At 42.9% G+C, this 15407-nt stretch overlaps 1 protein-coding gene across 17 annotated transcripts in view; it reads left to right on the forward strand.

Moving 5' to 3' along the window:
- The window catches only part of TRIM2 (tripartite motif containing 2), a 169966-nt gene that overhangs the window by 125719 nt on the left and 28840 nt on the right, over positions 1-15407 (forward strand). For all 17 annotated transcript variants that reach the window (XM_067035685.1, XM_067035688.1, XM_067035684.1 and 14 more), the window contains 3 exons: positions 2685-2836; positions 4242-4422; positions 5228-5951. In XM_067035685.1, coding sequence (XP_066891786.1) covers positions 2685-2836; positions 4242-4422; positions 5228-5951 — 1057 coding nt within the window. The remainder of the gene's footprint in view (positions 1-2684; positions 2837-4241; positions 4423-5227; positions 5952-15407) is intronic.

A 15407-nucleotide genomic window follows, 5' to 3' on the forward strand; every position in this document is an offset into this window, starting at 1 on the left:
TCCATTTTATCTAGGTTATTTGATTTATTGACATACAACAGTCCATAGTATTCTGTTTGTTAATTTTGTTGATTCTTACAAAGAACCAACTTTTGGCTCATTGATTCTCTCTATTGTTTTTCTATTCTCCATTTTATTGATGTCCACACTAATCTTTATTTCCTTTCTTCTGCTTGCTTTGGGTTTAGTTTGTTCTTCTTTTTCTAGTTCTCTAAGGTGGAAGCCTAGGTTATTGATTTGAGATCTTCTTTTTAATGTAGACATTTACAGCTATAAATTTTGCTCTGAGCACTGTCATAAGTTTTGATATGTTGTGTTTTTATTCATCTCAAAATATTTTGTACTTTCCCTTGTAATTTCTTCTTTGACTCATTATTTGTTTGTGTTATTTAATTTCCACATATTTGTTAATTTTCCAGATTTCCTTCTGTTATTGATTTCTAATTTCATTCTACTGTAGCCAGAGAAGATACTTTATATGACTTCAGTCTTTTTAAATTTATTGAGACTTTTGTGACCTAATGTATGGTTTCTTCTGGAAGATGTTCCATGTGTACTTGACAAAAATGTGTCTTCTGTTATTGAAAAGAGTGTTCCACATGTGTGTGTTAGGCCTAGTTGGTTTATAATGTTGTTCAAGTTCTCTATTTCTTTACTGATCTTCTAATAGTTATATCATTATTGAAAGTGGAATATTGAAATCTCCAACTATCATTATTGAACTCTCCATTTCTCCCTTCAATTCTGTCAGTTTTTACTTCATATCTATTGGGACTCTGTTGTTGGTTACATATTTATTAATAATTGTTATATCTTCTTTATGGATTTACCATTTTATTATTATATAATGTCCTTTTATAAATTGAAGAATAGTTGATAATGTCCTTTTCTGTCTGTTATAACAACTTTTGTCTTAAAGCCTGTTTTGTCTAATATTAGAATAGCTACTCCAGCTCTCTTTTGGTTACTCTTTGCATGGAATATCTTTTTCCATCTTTTTACTTTCAACCTAATATAAGTCTCTTATAAACAGCATAGAGTTCACACATTCAGCAATGTTATTATAGACGTACTATGTGCAGGGAATTATCTAGGCTCTGGGTGAGAGAGTTTCAGTGCTCAGTAACTTAAAATCTTATAAATATTTCATAAAAGGGGTATGAATAAAATTGCTTTAGTGGGTGCATTCACTTTATGAAAATCCATCAGTCTGTGTTAGGATTTATGCCATTTTCTGTATGTGTGTTATACTTCAAGAAAAAGATTCCCCCCTGCCCCAAGTGCTTTGGGAATTCAATATTGGAAGAAGTTATTTCCAGCTGAGAGAATAAGGGGAATGCCTTCACAAGGAAACTAACCTTCGGGCTTTGTGTGATACCGAAAGTTCACCACAGTCAGGGTAAGGTGGTTTTATTTTCAGGTAAGCAAATGATATCATCAGCGCCATCATCACTGCTACTACTTACTAAGAACTTACTACGTGCCAGTGCCAGTGCCAGGCATCATCTGAGTTCTTTGTGCATATTAATCTACCAAATCCTCATAGCAGCCCTATGAAGTAGGTTAGTACATTACACGACCGTCTCCATTTGCCAAAGCGAAAATTGAGACACGGTGAGGTCACGTAAGTGGTGGAGCCAGGATGCAAACTGTTGCATCCAGCTCATCTCTTATCCAAACAGTAGCCGTTCTCAGGGTGCAATCCAGGAACTCTCATGGGTCTCCAGACCCTTTCAGGGGATCCACAAGGTCAAAACTATATTTATGATAATACTAAAACATTATTTACCTTTTTTACTCTCAACCTCTCAAGAGTATTCAGTGGCATTTTCCAGAGAGTCTACTATGTGTGCTAGCAAAACAGATTGAATGCAGAAGCAGATACGAGAATCCAGCTGTGTTCTATGAAGCCAGACACTGAAGAGATTTACAAATATGAAAAGCAGTGCCATTCTCCTCACAAATTTTTTTTGTTTTGCAAAATATACTTTTCATAAATTATATTATTGTTAACATTTATTTTTGCTTTTGATAAATTAATCAATATTTTGAATGTTTCTCAGTTTCCATTTTTAACATAATAAATAGCTATAGATATAACTCATATAAACACAAAGCATTCGGAATCCTCAATCATGTATAAAGAGTGGAAAGGAGGGGGGCTTCCCTGGTGGCGCAGTGGTTGAGAGTCCGCCTGCTGATGCAGGGGACGTGGGTTCGTGCCCCGGTCCAGGAGGATCCCACATGCCGCGTTGTGGCTGGGCCCGTGAGCCATGGCTGCTGAGCCTGCGCGTCCGGAGCCTGTGCTCCGCAACGGGAGAGGCCATAACAGTGAGAGGCCCGCGTACCGCAAAAAAAAAAAAAAAAAAAAAAAAAGAGTGGAAAGGGGTCCTGAGACCAGAAAGTTTGAGCACCAAAGCCCTATACTGTTCTGCCTTAGGGGAGTGGCCAAGAAAAGCTGGTTTTGTGGCCATAGCAACAGCTTTGGAGTCTGATCCACCTCTGTTCGAGACCTGGAACGTAAAAGTTTATCTTTCCTTTTCTCCTGTGAAACTGGATATAATACTGCCCACATCCTGGGGAGGCTGTGATAATTAACTGCGAGAGTGCAAGTGAAGGCTTAGTGCATGCTCAGCACTCAGCCACTGGCACCAAACCTGGAATTGCTCTTGTGTCACCCGCAGGTGATGGACTTTTACTGCCAGTCCTGCGAGACTGCCATGTGTCGGGAGTGCACGGAGGGGGAGCACGCGGAACACCCCACAGTCCCCCTCAAGGACGTGGTGGAACAGCACAAGGCCTCACTCCAGGTCCAGCTGGACGCTGTCAACAAAAGGTGTGCATACCTCTGCCTGGCTCCTGACTGGCCGCCTGGGGCCTCAGGGTCTCATGTCCCAGTGGGATAGAAGATGCATGTCACCTAAATAAATTGTCCTTTGATCCTAGGCCTGTAGTCATAAACTAGTGAGTGACGAGGGTCATCCCCTGCCCCTTGGTAAAATTCCAACCCCCTTTTGTTATGAGTGGTGGTTTTCCTTTTAGTACCTTAGTATGATTAAATGAACAAAATATACTCGAGGAAGATACACTCTCAGGAGATCTCTGAAATTTGTGCCTGAAACCAGGCTGTCTGAAGAGCCTTTCTTAGCTACTGTTCTTGACACACTTACAAGCCACTGTGCCGACTGTGACTGGCTCATCTCTGGTTGAGCCCAGCAAAATGGTCCTGAGCAGCAAGTGGTCAATTTTCCTTCTCCTTCCCTGCTTCCAGGCTCTGTATTTGGCATGGAAATGAAGAAACAGAGTAGCTGTGTGATGCGTGAGAAAGACCAAAGAGAGGAAATAAACAGCAAAATGAAAATAAATCTCTTTACCAAAAGTTGAAGTGAGAAAAGTGTGGCTGTTCTATACTAATTAAAAGAACTTGGAAACTTGCAAGAAATTCCCAGGAAACTCTGAGTTTGGATAAGTTTTTCATGTGATTGGGTAAAAAGATACAGCTATGTATTTAGACCAGTGGTCCTCAACCAAGGGTGATGATACCCCCCAAGGGACATTTGGCAATGCCTGGAGACAATTTGGTGTCACAACTGTGTGGGGGAGAGGGGTAGAGGAAAGGATGCTTTTAAACATCCTACAATTCACAGGACAGCCACCTGCAACAAAGAATTATCTGGCCCAAAATATCAATATGTCAAGTTAGAGAACGCCTGATTTAGTTTTTTCTTCTTATTTTTTTATTGAAGTGTAGTTGATTTACAATGTGTTAATTGCTGCTGTACAGCGAAGTGATTCAGTTATACATATATATATATATATATATATATACATTCTTTTTTAAAAAATCCCTTTCCATTGTGGTTTATCACAGGATATTGAATATAGTTCTCTGTGCTCTACAGTAGGACATTGTTGTTTATCCATTGTAGAGAACAGCTGATTTAGAGTGTGAGAAAAAGCCATGGCGTTCTGAGAGCTTCGAGGCTTTGTACCATCAATTTTTAAAATTAAATAATTGAAGTAGGTTGAAATAGACGTGGACCCTCAAAATCTCATCTCTCAAAGGCAGTAATTATGTCATGTCTTATTCACTCTGTTCTTCAGTTATCACTTTTTAAAGATGATGAAAGGCACAGAAGATGTTTCTTGACAAAATATAGCGTTTGGATAGATTTTTTTTTTTTTTTACTATTTCCATGTGGATCTTATTATAATAACGACCTCTGATAACTGTCTTCCAGGCTCCCAGAAATAGATTCTGCTCTTCAGTTCATCTCAGAAATCATCCATCAGTTAACCGACCAAAAGGCCAGCATCGTGGATGACATCCATTCTACCTTTGATGAACTCCAGAAGACTTTAAATGTGCGCAAGAGTGTGCTGCTTATGGAGCTGGAGGTCAACTATGGTCTCAAACACAAAGTAAGACTCCACCCTTTCCTACAGACATCCTGTGAGAGGGGCACTATCCAGGGCCTCCCTGGCGCCAGCTTACTGTGTTCTACCAGCGGTAAAGGGGACTCAAATGGGTTAAGTGTCACTGTTGTTCAGTAAACAGTAGTTTTCATTTAGTGGCTTATCCAGCTATTTCTTCCTTCCTGTTTTCAGCAAAACTATGATTCTGTGGCCTTAAGTACCACTTGATAACTTGACACAAGGCAAAGTTGAATATAAAGTAATGCTTTCAGGATTTAGGGTTAAACTGGATTGTTTTCCTTCCTTAATTATAATGTCTAATAGTCTCAATTGCTCTCTCACCCACACCAACCTGTTAGTCAACTTCAGAGTGAACCGTGACTTCAGCCTTTGTTTAACTCTGCACATCCCATCACAGAACCAGGGATGAAAGCTTCCGATATTCAGGTGTGGAGTTTTCGTTTGTCTGGTTTCTGTTCCTTTAGGTGGTGACAGGGAAGCTTTGGACATTAGACAAAGATACTGAATAATGAATAAAATTTCAGATGTCAGGCATAGCAATCTGGCTGCCAAGCTGTCGGTGACGTTTCTGCTTGCGCCTATCCAAGACACATGATCCCATAAAAATGTATGTGGGAGAGACAGGCGAGGAGGAAGGGAAAGAGAAGGGACTGGTAAGGCGATTTAGGATTCAGCGTGAGAACGGGGTTCCCTAGGTTAAACTGAACACCCCCTGCCGGGGGCCAAGAGCGCGGGCAGGTGCGGGCGCGGGCGCCCTGGGAAGAGCTCACCCGGCTTGGTTTCCCCGCAGGTACTCCAGTCGCAGCTGGATACTCTGCTTGAGGGGCAGGAGAGTATCAAGAGCTGCAGCAGCTTCACGGCGCAGGCCCTCAACCACGGCACGGAGACGGAGGTGCTGCTTGTGAAGAAGCAGATGAGCGAGAAGCTGAACGAACTGGCGGACCAGGATTTTCCGCTGCACCCGCGAGAAAACGACCAGCTGGACTTCATCGTGGAGACCGAGGGGCTCAAGAAGTCCATCCACAACCTCGGGACGATTTTAACCACCAACGCCGTCGCCTCCGAGACGGTGGCCACGGGCGAGGGGCTGCGGCAGACCATCATCGGGCAGCCCATGTCGGTTACCATAACAACCAAGGACAAAGACGGCGAGCTGTGCAAAACGGGCAACGCCTACATCACGGCCGAGCTGAGCACGCCCGACGGCAGCGTGGCGGACGGGGAGATCCTGGACAACAAGAACGGCACGTACGAGTTCCTGTACACGGTACAGAAAGAGGGCGACTTCACACTGTCCCTGCGGCTCTACGACCAGCACATCCGCGGCAGCCCGTTTAAGCTGAAGGTGATCCGGTCGGCGGACGTGTCCCCCACCACCGAGGGCGTGAAGAGGCGCGTGAAGTCCCCGGGGAGCGGCCATGTGAAGCAGAAGGCTGTGAAGAGACCCGCTAGCATGTACAGCACCGGGAAACGAAAAGAGAATCCCATCGAAGACGATCTCATCTTCCGAGTGGGTAAGGGGGAGGCGGCGCTGTACCTGTGGTTAAGGGGTGACTGGGAAAGTGTTGCAAATTGCAGCTTTGCAGGTCACAGCTAAGGCTGACGGTGCTGGGAGATACGCGTGTATTTTATTAGGTGAGCTCATGCAATCTCCTTATCCGGAGATTTTATGATTTATTTTCCCCTCCTCCCTCATCCCTCCTTCCTTCCTTCTCCCTTCCCTCCACCCCGCCTCTCTCCCGTTCTTCCCCCCTCTTCCTCCTCCTCCTTAACACACAAGTGCTGCATATTCATTATGGAAAATTAGAAACTGAAAATAAGCAAAAAGAGAGTTAGAAAAATCACAGCACTCATAATCTAGACGGTTTTTTTTTGGTAGCAGGTTTTTTTTTTTTTTACTTTTTATTTTATATTGGAGTATAGGTGATTAACAATGCTGTGTTAGTTTCAAGTGTACAGCAAAGTTATACATATACGTGTATCTATTGTTTTTCAAATTTTTTTCCCATTTAGGTTGTTACCTAATACTGAGTAGAGTTCCCTGTGCTATTTTAAATATAGCACTGTGTACATCATCTGGACATTTTAAAGGAACTGTTGGTAACCTTCCCCTCCGCCCCACCGTGGGAATGTCTAGAGTACTCCTGCCTAACCCCAAGGCAGAGAGATACTTCTACCACATAAGTTCACACATCTCTCTGGAATCTGCCAGCGTGGGCTCTAACTGTGGGCAGAGGGTCTGATGCCTCCCTGTCACTGCTTCCTTGTTGTAAGGGCAGGGGGTGAGGGACATGGTGCATTGCAAGTTGCCATGTCCAGTCGCCTGTAGCTGGAGAGCAGCCCCGAAGGGGAAGGGGTGGGTGGAAACCTGGAGAATGGAATGGGGTTGGGGCGGAAGCAAGAAGGTTTAGGATGAGCCAGGGGATTTGGGAATGCAAATAGCCCTTCCCTTGTCAGATTTATTGCGTCAGATTTTTTGAAGCTGTTTATTTTCTAAATAGAAAGCAAACTAAACGTAAACAACTAACAATTTGATAATTCTTTTTAAAAATTTATTTATTTTTTGGCTGTTTCACACGGCATGTGGGATCTTAGTTCCCTGACCAGGGATCGAACCCATGTCCCCTGAAGTGGAAGCATGGAATCTTAACCACTGGACTGCCAGGGAAGTCCCCACAATTTGATAATTCTTAAGAAAAAAGTTTGCATGTTAGCTACCATATCCAAAAGTGGCTCCAGCCTGCTTCTCTTTCTGCTTCTTCAGTCTTACAATGCGGTATCTCTAAACGGGTGCTGTGAGGTATGTTCACTGACACATGTAGAAAAACAATTCTGTGGTTCAGAGAGATTAGGGAAAGCTTAGTTTAAGTGAAGGAATCAGATTTTTTTTTTTTTTTTTTTACTGTAGTACCTTTAGAATCTGTTGATGTGCACAGTTTTTTGTTTGTTTTTTTACTGCCACAATGGCAGTCTCAAAGGCAGTGGAGGGATAACAGGCAGCACTTCCAAACTTGTCTGACCACAGAATTTTTTCCATGGAACATCTTGGGAAAATAAGGCTCCTTGGAGCATTCTTGGCCAAAAGCTATTCCATTATTATTCATTTCTCTTTATTATTTAGTATTCTATATTATTTATTATTCTTTAGGGTGAATCTTGGTAAAGACCATAATATGGCAAGTAAACTCTCCATTCAGGGCATGGAGGCCCTCATGCATTCACTGGCCATTTATGCAGTGTGGGTACAGAAGCCATTGAGATACCTGCCAAAGCAGAGTGGGTGGGCCGGGACCGGTGCAGGATTGGAGCCTCCCAGGCCTGCCACTCCGGTTCTACCACTTATTTCAACCTTGGCCAGGTCTCTCAGCTTCCCTGGCCTTCAGTTTCCATGTCCATACAAAGAAAAGATTAAAATATCAGCTTCTCAGGACTCAGTTCCAAGCTTAATGCCTGGCATGTAGGAGGAGCTAAATAAAGAGAACGGTTGTTTTTGCACATGCTATTAAGGCTGTTAGGTGTCCCCTGCTGCCTTTTCTTCTAAAACAATTGACCTTGCTGCTCCCCCATTGATCTGCATTAAAAACAAATTCAGTCTCGCATTTAGAATCTCCCCTCCCCCAGCCAAGGGACCCCAGTCCACTTCCCAGGCAGTGTGCAGAGTGGAAAAAGAGCCAGATCCGGGTCTGATTCTGATTCTCCTCTGCCATAACAAAATACCACAGACTGGCTGACTTAAACAACAGAAATTTATTTTCTCACATCTCTGGAGGCTGGAAGTCCAAGCTCAAGGTGGCGGCAAGGTTGCTTTCTTGGGAGGCCTCTCTTCTTGACTTGCAGACGGTCGCCTTCTGGCTGCTTTGTCCTCCCGTGGTTGTCCCTCTGTGCACGCACACCCCTGGTGTTTCTTCTTAGAAAGACACCAGTCATATTGGGTTAGGGCCTCACCCTAATGGCCTCATTTTAAGTTAATCACCTTTAAAGATCTTAACTCCAAATACAGTTACATTCGGAGGTACTGGAGGTTGGGACTGGACTTCAACATTTGAATTTTGTGGAGATACAGTTCAGCTTATAACAGATGCTATACACCTCAGGTATGTAAGGGCAGCAAGGGAGATGGGTCTTACTCATCCATTCCTCTTTAACTTTATGAATCTAATCCAGAGTCTAGCCAAAAGACACCACCATTATGCAGTAATATAGCTCATAAAACATTGCTGGGCGTTGGGAATACAGAGATGAAAGAAATGAGATCTTTTCCCTCTAGGAACTTAACAGAGGTTTGGGGTGACCGATGTGTGATCTACTAATAACATGGATTAGGAGAAGGACTTTAAACCAGACGTGAAGGACCAATACAACTTATCCAAGTTGAAATGGCATCCTGGGCAAGGGACCAGTGTGGAGGACAAAGGCAAGGGGAAGAGGAGTGAACGTGATTAATGTTTTAGGGGGGACACGTCCATGAGAAGATGCAGGGGGAACAAAGGTCAGAGGGGTGGAAAGTGGTGGGGGCACTGGGGAGAGGAGCTGGACAGGTGAGTGTTGGAGTCCACAGCTCCTTGAACACCCTCTATGCTTTCACACCTGGGCACCTCCAGCCGTGAATTCTTTCCCCAATTTTATCCTTCCCTCAAGTCCCACCGTCTCTTTTAGAATCCACTGTGGTGGATTATTATTTCTGCTGAGGTCTTATTTCCTGATGATATTATGCATTACTTGAGGTCAAAGATGACACCTTTAATCATTTATAATCCCCAACCCACAAGGACACTTTGCCTAAGTACTTTGCCTATTTGAATCGAATGAAGTCATGACTTACTGCATGATTTCACTTCCTGCTCACCACTGTCAGATTCCAGTTTTGAAGCCCAGGGAACTACAGACCAGGCAACAAAGCAATAAGCTCAAGGGCAGTCATCACATGTATTCCCATGCACAGAGCTGTGCTAGGCAATATTAGACAAACAGTACTGGCCTTCTAAGAACCTGTCTTTTCAAAAGCTATACTGTTGGCTACATATGGGGAGAGTTTATGTAAATAATTAGAAGAGTTCAACTTTCTTTTACAGTTATAGCTTTGTTTTAGGACTCTAAGCCTGTCTGTACTGTACAGTCGGGTTGTTAGGTGGTTGTTCCGTGATACTGGAACATTCATGATTGGAACAGTTCCCCCTCTGCATGTATTGAATGAAGTCAGAATTCATTCAAATCCAACTACACACATAAGCTGGCAACTGGGTTTCTGCTGTTCCCTCAACTGGTCCCACATACTGAGCTTCTTGAGGCACTGCTTTCATGTCGCAAGCTACATAGTTGTCATAAAACATGTATTAGGATTCATCTAACAACCCTAAATAACGTGTGTTAATTTTGTGTATTTGTGAAAAGGAACCATCACTTTCTGGGCGATATAAAGGATTTTCAGGGGAAATTTTGACTCACGTTTTCACCTTCCTCCCCGATTATCCAGCCCCCCCCGTAGTTAGATGGGCCCCTGCTGTTTGAGCTCCTACTATGTGCCTCATACGTGGCTGGGTCCTGGTTTAAAAGGAGGGGTGAGATGTGGGGCGCGGCAAAGCGTTGCCGCAAAGCAGGATAGAAAAAGCTGAGTCATCCATCCTGTAGCCAGTGCGCATGCGTTGAGATATGCTAACAAGGTTTTAGAGCAGTAACCAGTCCGAAGGCGACGTGTAGCTATGCCTTCGATATGAACCAGTCAGAGACTTGCACAGTACCCCGAATCTTATATAGGCAGCTGCCGCTAAGGCTGCGGGGTCTTCCTTCCATCTTTCCATAACCAAGCTGTACTCCAATAAAGTGTGATACGAGAAGAATCTAGCGTGTGGTGACTGTTATTCTGCTGGTCAGACGCAGCTCGCCATAGTGAGATTCTGACCCTGACCTAGAAGAGGCCATAGTCTGGAAGGGGACAGGCGTGTGACAAATGTGGTACCTTCAGTATGCGTACCTTCAGAGGCTGGGGTGGGGTGGGGGAGGAGGCTGGCAAGCAGCAGGGAGTTAAGGAAGGATCTAGAGGTGACATCTGAACCTAAGCTGGCTTTGAAAGAGAAAGAGTCTGTCAGATGAAAGGAGGAAAAGGGAGATTTAGATGAAGGGAAAGAAGATGAGAAACTAAGTAGTTTCGAGGAACTGTAAATGATTCCATTACCTGGAGTGTTAAATGAAGTAAGATAGCAGAGAAGAGGTTCTGTTTCCTTGCAAAGGAGCTGAGACTTTGTTCTGTACACCTGTGTTTCCCATAAAGCACTTGAATTCCTTGGGGTGCTTGGTAAAAATGAGAATTCCTGAATTCCATACTGCATTTACAGAATCAGAATCTCTGGGGGAGGCACCAGGAATCTGCATTCTACCAGCTCCACGATGCTTCTGCACACTGAGGTTTGAGAACCATGTGGGTGATGGGGAGGCACTGAACAGTATAATGTAATGTAGTGACTTGCTGAGACATTGATTTTTAGAGAGGCTGGGGACATTATAGGGGATCTACTGACAATGTCCCCAGGGAAGCAGGGAGCTGCTTCCTGTGGCAGTAGTCCATGTGAGCTGTTACAAGTGCCAGAATTAAGAGTGATGCAGTGGAGTAGAGAGCACGTGGCAGATTTATAACACGCTTAGGAGGGAGAGTGTAGGACTTGAGGACCAAATTGAACTTCCAGCTGTTTGACTTGAGTGATGTAGGGACGTGAGGTAGAAGAGTGAATGGTTAAAGCTGTGGCCTCAGAGGCTACACAGCCTTGGGTTCCAGCCCCAACACTGCCACTTTCCTACACATGCAGCTGGGGAAGTTACTTCACCTCCAGTTGCCCCTCTCCAACCCTCCGCCTCTGGTAACCCCAAGTCTGATCTCTTTTCTGAGTTTGGTCTTTTGGTTTTTTATAGACTCCACATATAAGTGAGATCATATGGTATTTGTCATTTTCTGTCTGACTTACTTCACTTAGCATAATACATTCAGGGTCCATCCATGTTGTTGCAAGCGGTAGAATTTTTCTCCCTTTTATGGCTGAATAATGTTCATACACACACACACACACACACACACACACACACACACACACACGGCCCACAACTTCTTTATCCATTCATCCATCGATGGACACTTAGGTTGTTTCCATGTCTTGGCTGTTGTAAATAGTGCTTCTGTGAACATGGGGGTGCATGTATCTTTTTGAGTTAGGGTTTTTGTTTCCTAGGCAAAAATACCCAGAAGTGGAATAGCTGGATCATATGGTAACTCTATTTTTAATTTTCAAAGGTCCTTTATACTGTTTTCCATAGCAGCTGTACCAATTTACCATCCCACCAACAGTGCACAAGGACCAACAGTCCACATCCATGCCAGCATTTTTTATCTTTTGTCTTTTTGTTGTTGGCCATTCTCACAGGCATGAGGTGGTATCTTGTTGTGTTTTGTTTCTGTTTTTTTTTTTTTTTTTTTTTTTTTTTTTTTTTTTTTTGCGGTACACGGGCCTCTCACTGCTGTGGCCTCTCCAGTTGCGGAGCACAGGCTCCGGACGCGCAGGCTCAGCGGCCATGGCTCACAGGCCTAGCCTCTCCGCGGCATGTGGGATCTTCCCGGACCAGGGCACAAACCTGTGTCCCCTGCATCAGCAGGCAGACTCTCAACCACTGCGCCACCAGGGAAGCCCTCTTGTTGTGTTTTAAATGTGCATTTCCCTAATGACTAGTGATGTTGAGCATCTTTTCATGTGGCCTTTGGTGAATCTTCTTTGGAAAAATGTCTATTCTGGTCCTTTTCCCTTTTTTTTTTTTTTTTTTTTTTTTTTTTTTGCTGTACGCGGGCCTCTCACTGTTGTGGCCTCTCCTGTTGTGGAGCACAGGCTCCAGATGCGCAGGCTCAGCGGCCACGGCTCACGGGCCCAGCCGCTCCGCGGCACGCGGGATCCTCCCAGACCGGGGCACAAACCCACGTCCCCTGCATCGGCAGGCAGACCCCCAACCACTGCGCCACCAGGGAAGCCCCCTTTTCCCATTTTTTAATTGGGTTATTTAGTCTTCTGCTACTGAATTGTATGAGTTCTTTATGTATTTTAGATATTAACCTCTTATCAGATATATGGTGCGCAAATACTTTTGCCCATCCTGTAGGTTGTCTTTTTACATTATTTTTATAAATTTATTTTATTTTATTTTTGGCTGCGTTGGGTCTTCATTCCTGCGTGCGGTCTTTCTCTAGTTGCGGTGAGCCGGGACTACTCTGTTGGGGTGTGCGGGCTTCTCGTTGCGGTGGCTTCTCTTGTTTGGAGCACGGGATCTAGGCATGCGGGCTTCAGTGGTTGTGGCTTGTGGGCTCTAGTGCACAGGCTCAGTAGTTGTGGTGCACGGGCTTAGTTGTTCCGCAGCATGTGGGATCTTCCTGGACCAGGGATCGAACCCATGTCCCCTGCATTGGCAGGAGGATTCTTAACCACTGCGCCACCAGGGAAGTCCTTTTCACATTATTGATGGTTTCTTTTGCTCATTGACAGAAGTGTTTTAGTTTGATATAGTCCCACTTGTGTATTTTTGCTTTTCTTGCTTGTGCTTTACGTGTCATATCCAAAAAATCATTACCAAAGCTCGAGTCAGAGAGCTCTATTCCTGTTTTCTTCTAGGAAGAAATTAGACCTGGTTTCAGGTCTTATATTTAATCCATTTCAAGTTAATTTTTGTCAGTAGTGTAAGACAGGGGTCCAATTTCATTCTTTTATGTGAATATTCAATTATCCTAGCATGAAGTTTTTTCTCTCTTGAGTATTCTTGGCTCCCTTGTCAAAATATTAGTTGACTGTATATATTTGGGTAATTTTCTTGGCTCTTGATTCTGTTCCATGGGTCTGTTTGTTTTTATGCCAGTACCATACTGTTTTGATTACTATAGCCTTATATTATAGCTTGAAATCAGGGAGTGTGATGCCTCCCTGCTTTGTTCTTTCTCAGAATTTCTTTGGCTATTCAGGGTCTTTTGTGGTTCCATATAAGTTTTAGGAATGTTATTTCTACTTCTTTAAAGATTACCATTGGAATTTTTTTTAATTTTTAAATGTTTAATGGAGTATTACAATATACAAATTTTCACATCCTACTGGAAAAACAATTCAGCAGGTAGTTTCCACCCCAGGGCATCTGTCAATATGTAAATGCTGTGCATCATATATTAACACCACACTACCATCAATTACACAGATTGGCCAAGGCCTGAGAAAAGTCAACCTGGACTTCAAAGTAACCTGCTTACAAGGCCATAAATTAGTAATACAGATAAGGCATTGCATTGCTCCAGGCTATATACAGACAATAATTGTTATCATATCCATAAAACAGTTGTTGAAAAAAAAAACTAGAAGCTAGTTGAAAAGCTTTCAACTCATAAGAGTTTTAACCATTTTATAAGAGTAATCTCAAGACTTCTTTGGCAATATTCATTTTATGCACCTCTTCATTACTACTGACTAACATTGTGTTCGCAGGGAAGACATTTGAATATTTAACTTTAAATATTCTTCTTCCTCTGACATGATAATGAAATATTTCATAGGGAAACCCACCAAGTTGTACACACTAACATAAAACATTATATAAATACGCACACACATACATCTATGTTTTACATAAATATATTCTGTCTCTGATAGCATATTTCAAAATATATTGCAACATTTTATTAACTAAAAATTTACTGCATAAGTAAGTTAATTATTAAAAATACTAGTTTCTTAGCAACATGCCATTGGAATCTTGATAGGAATTCCATTGAATCTATAGATGGCTTTTGGTAGTATTAACATTTTAACAATATTAATTCTTCCAGTCCATGAACACAGAATACCTTTCCACTTATTTGTATCTTTTTCAGTTTCTTTCATCAATATCTTGTAGTTTTCAGAGTAGAGATCTTTCACAAACTCCTTGGTTAAATTTATTCTTAAGTATTTTATTGTTTTTGATGCTATTATCAGGGAGATCAACATCTTTGTTTCTTTTTCAGAAAATTCATTGTTAGTGTATAGAAGCACTACTGAACTTTGTATGTTAATTTTGTATCTGCATCTTTACTGAATTCATTGAAATCAGCAGTGAAGGTAGCATTTACACAATAGAAACGGGCCAATACTACAAATCAGAACTCCTCCCCCAGCCCTACAGCCCCTGCCCCTCAAGAGCCAAATTACCAGGACAATCATCCTTAGCTTTGAAGGAATGGAGGCTCAGGGGAGCCCAGGAAGGAACCCAAGCCACCTGTGATTCTGATGCCCCTGCCTTTTCAATTGCATGACAATTCTTCTTCATCTATATTGTCCTTTAACTACTGTGGTTTTCCAAAGTTGAGATATATGACATCTCCCACACCTGAAAACATAATGCATACCCACTGTGAATGAGTTATTGTCTTACTCTAATATTGAATTGCAAAACAGTCTTGAAGGAGTGTAGAGCTTAGAGCATCTGTTGAGTCCTTGAAACACAGGGATTATTTTTCCCTGCACTGTCAGAGTTTGCTGACTAGAAGCCATGAGCTGGTTTTGTCAGCTACTAAAAAAAAAATCATTGAACAAAGGGGGAGCCTGAAGAGGTGGGAGGGAGTGAAAGAATTACAGATGAATTGTTTCAAATTATGCAATTCATCCACCAAACCTTAATGAATCCTTGGGATGTGTTGAATGAATCGTTCATTTGTACTCTAGATCAGTTGCTCTCTTGTCATATCAAATGGCTGTGTAAAATCACTTAGCATGAGTTCAGAGGCTTTACAGGAAGGTACGATATTTTATGTCCCTCTTCCCTGCCTCATCTCTGCAAACCATCACCTTTCCTGCCTAAAAGGAAGGGAGAGCATGCTAATTTGGCATCTGAGGTCATTATAGGAACCCTGTCCCCACCCCTTGAGAATCTCATCCTTGGAAACTCCTCTTGGATTTCAAATGTAAAAAGATGCCGCTGTTATT

Source organism: Kogia breviceps, chromosome 6 (genome assembly GCF_026419965.1).
Source record: "Kogia breviceps isolate mKogBre1 chromosome 6, mKogBre1 haplotype 1, whole genome shotgun sequence".
In the NCBI taxonomy this organism is placed as follows: domain Eukaryota; kingdom Metazoa; phylum Chordata; class Mammalia; order Artiodactyla; family Physeteridae; genus Kogia; species Kogia breviceps.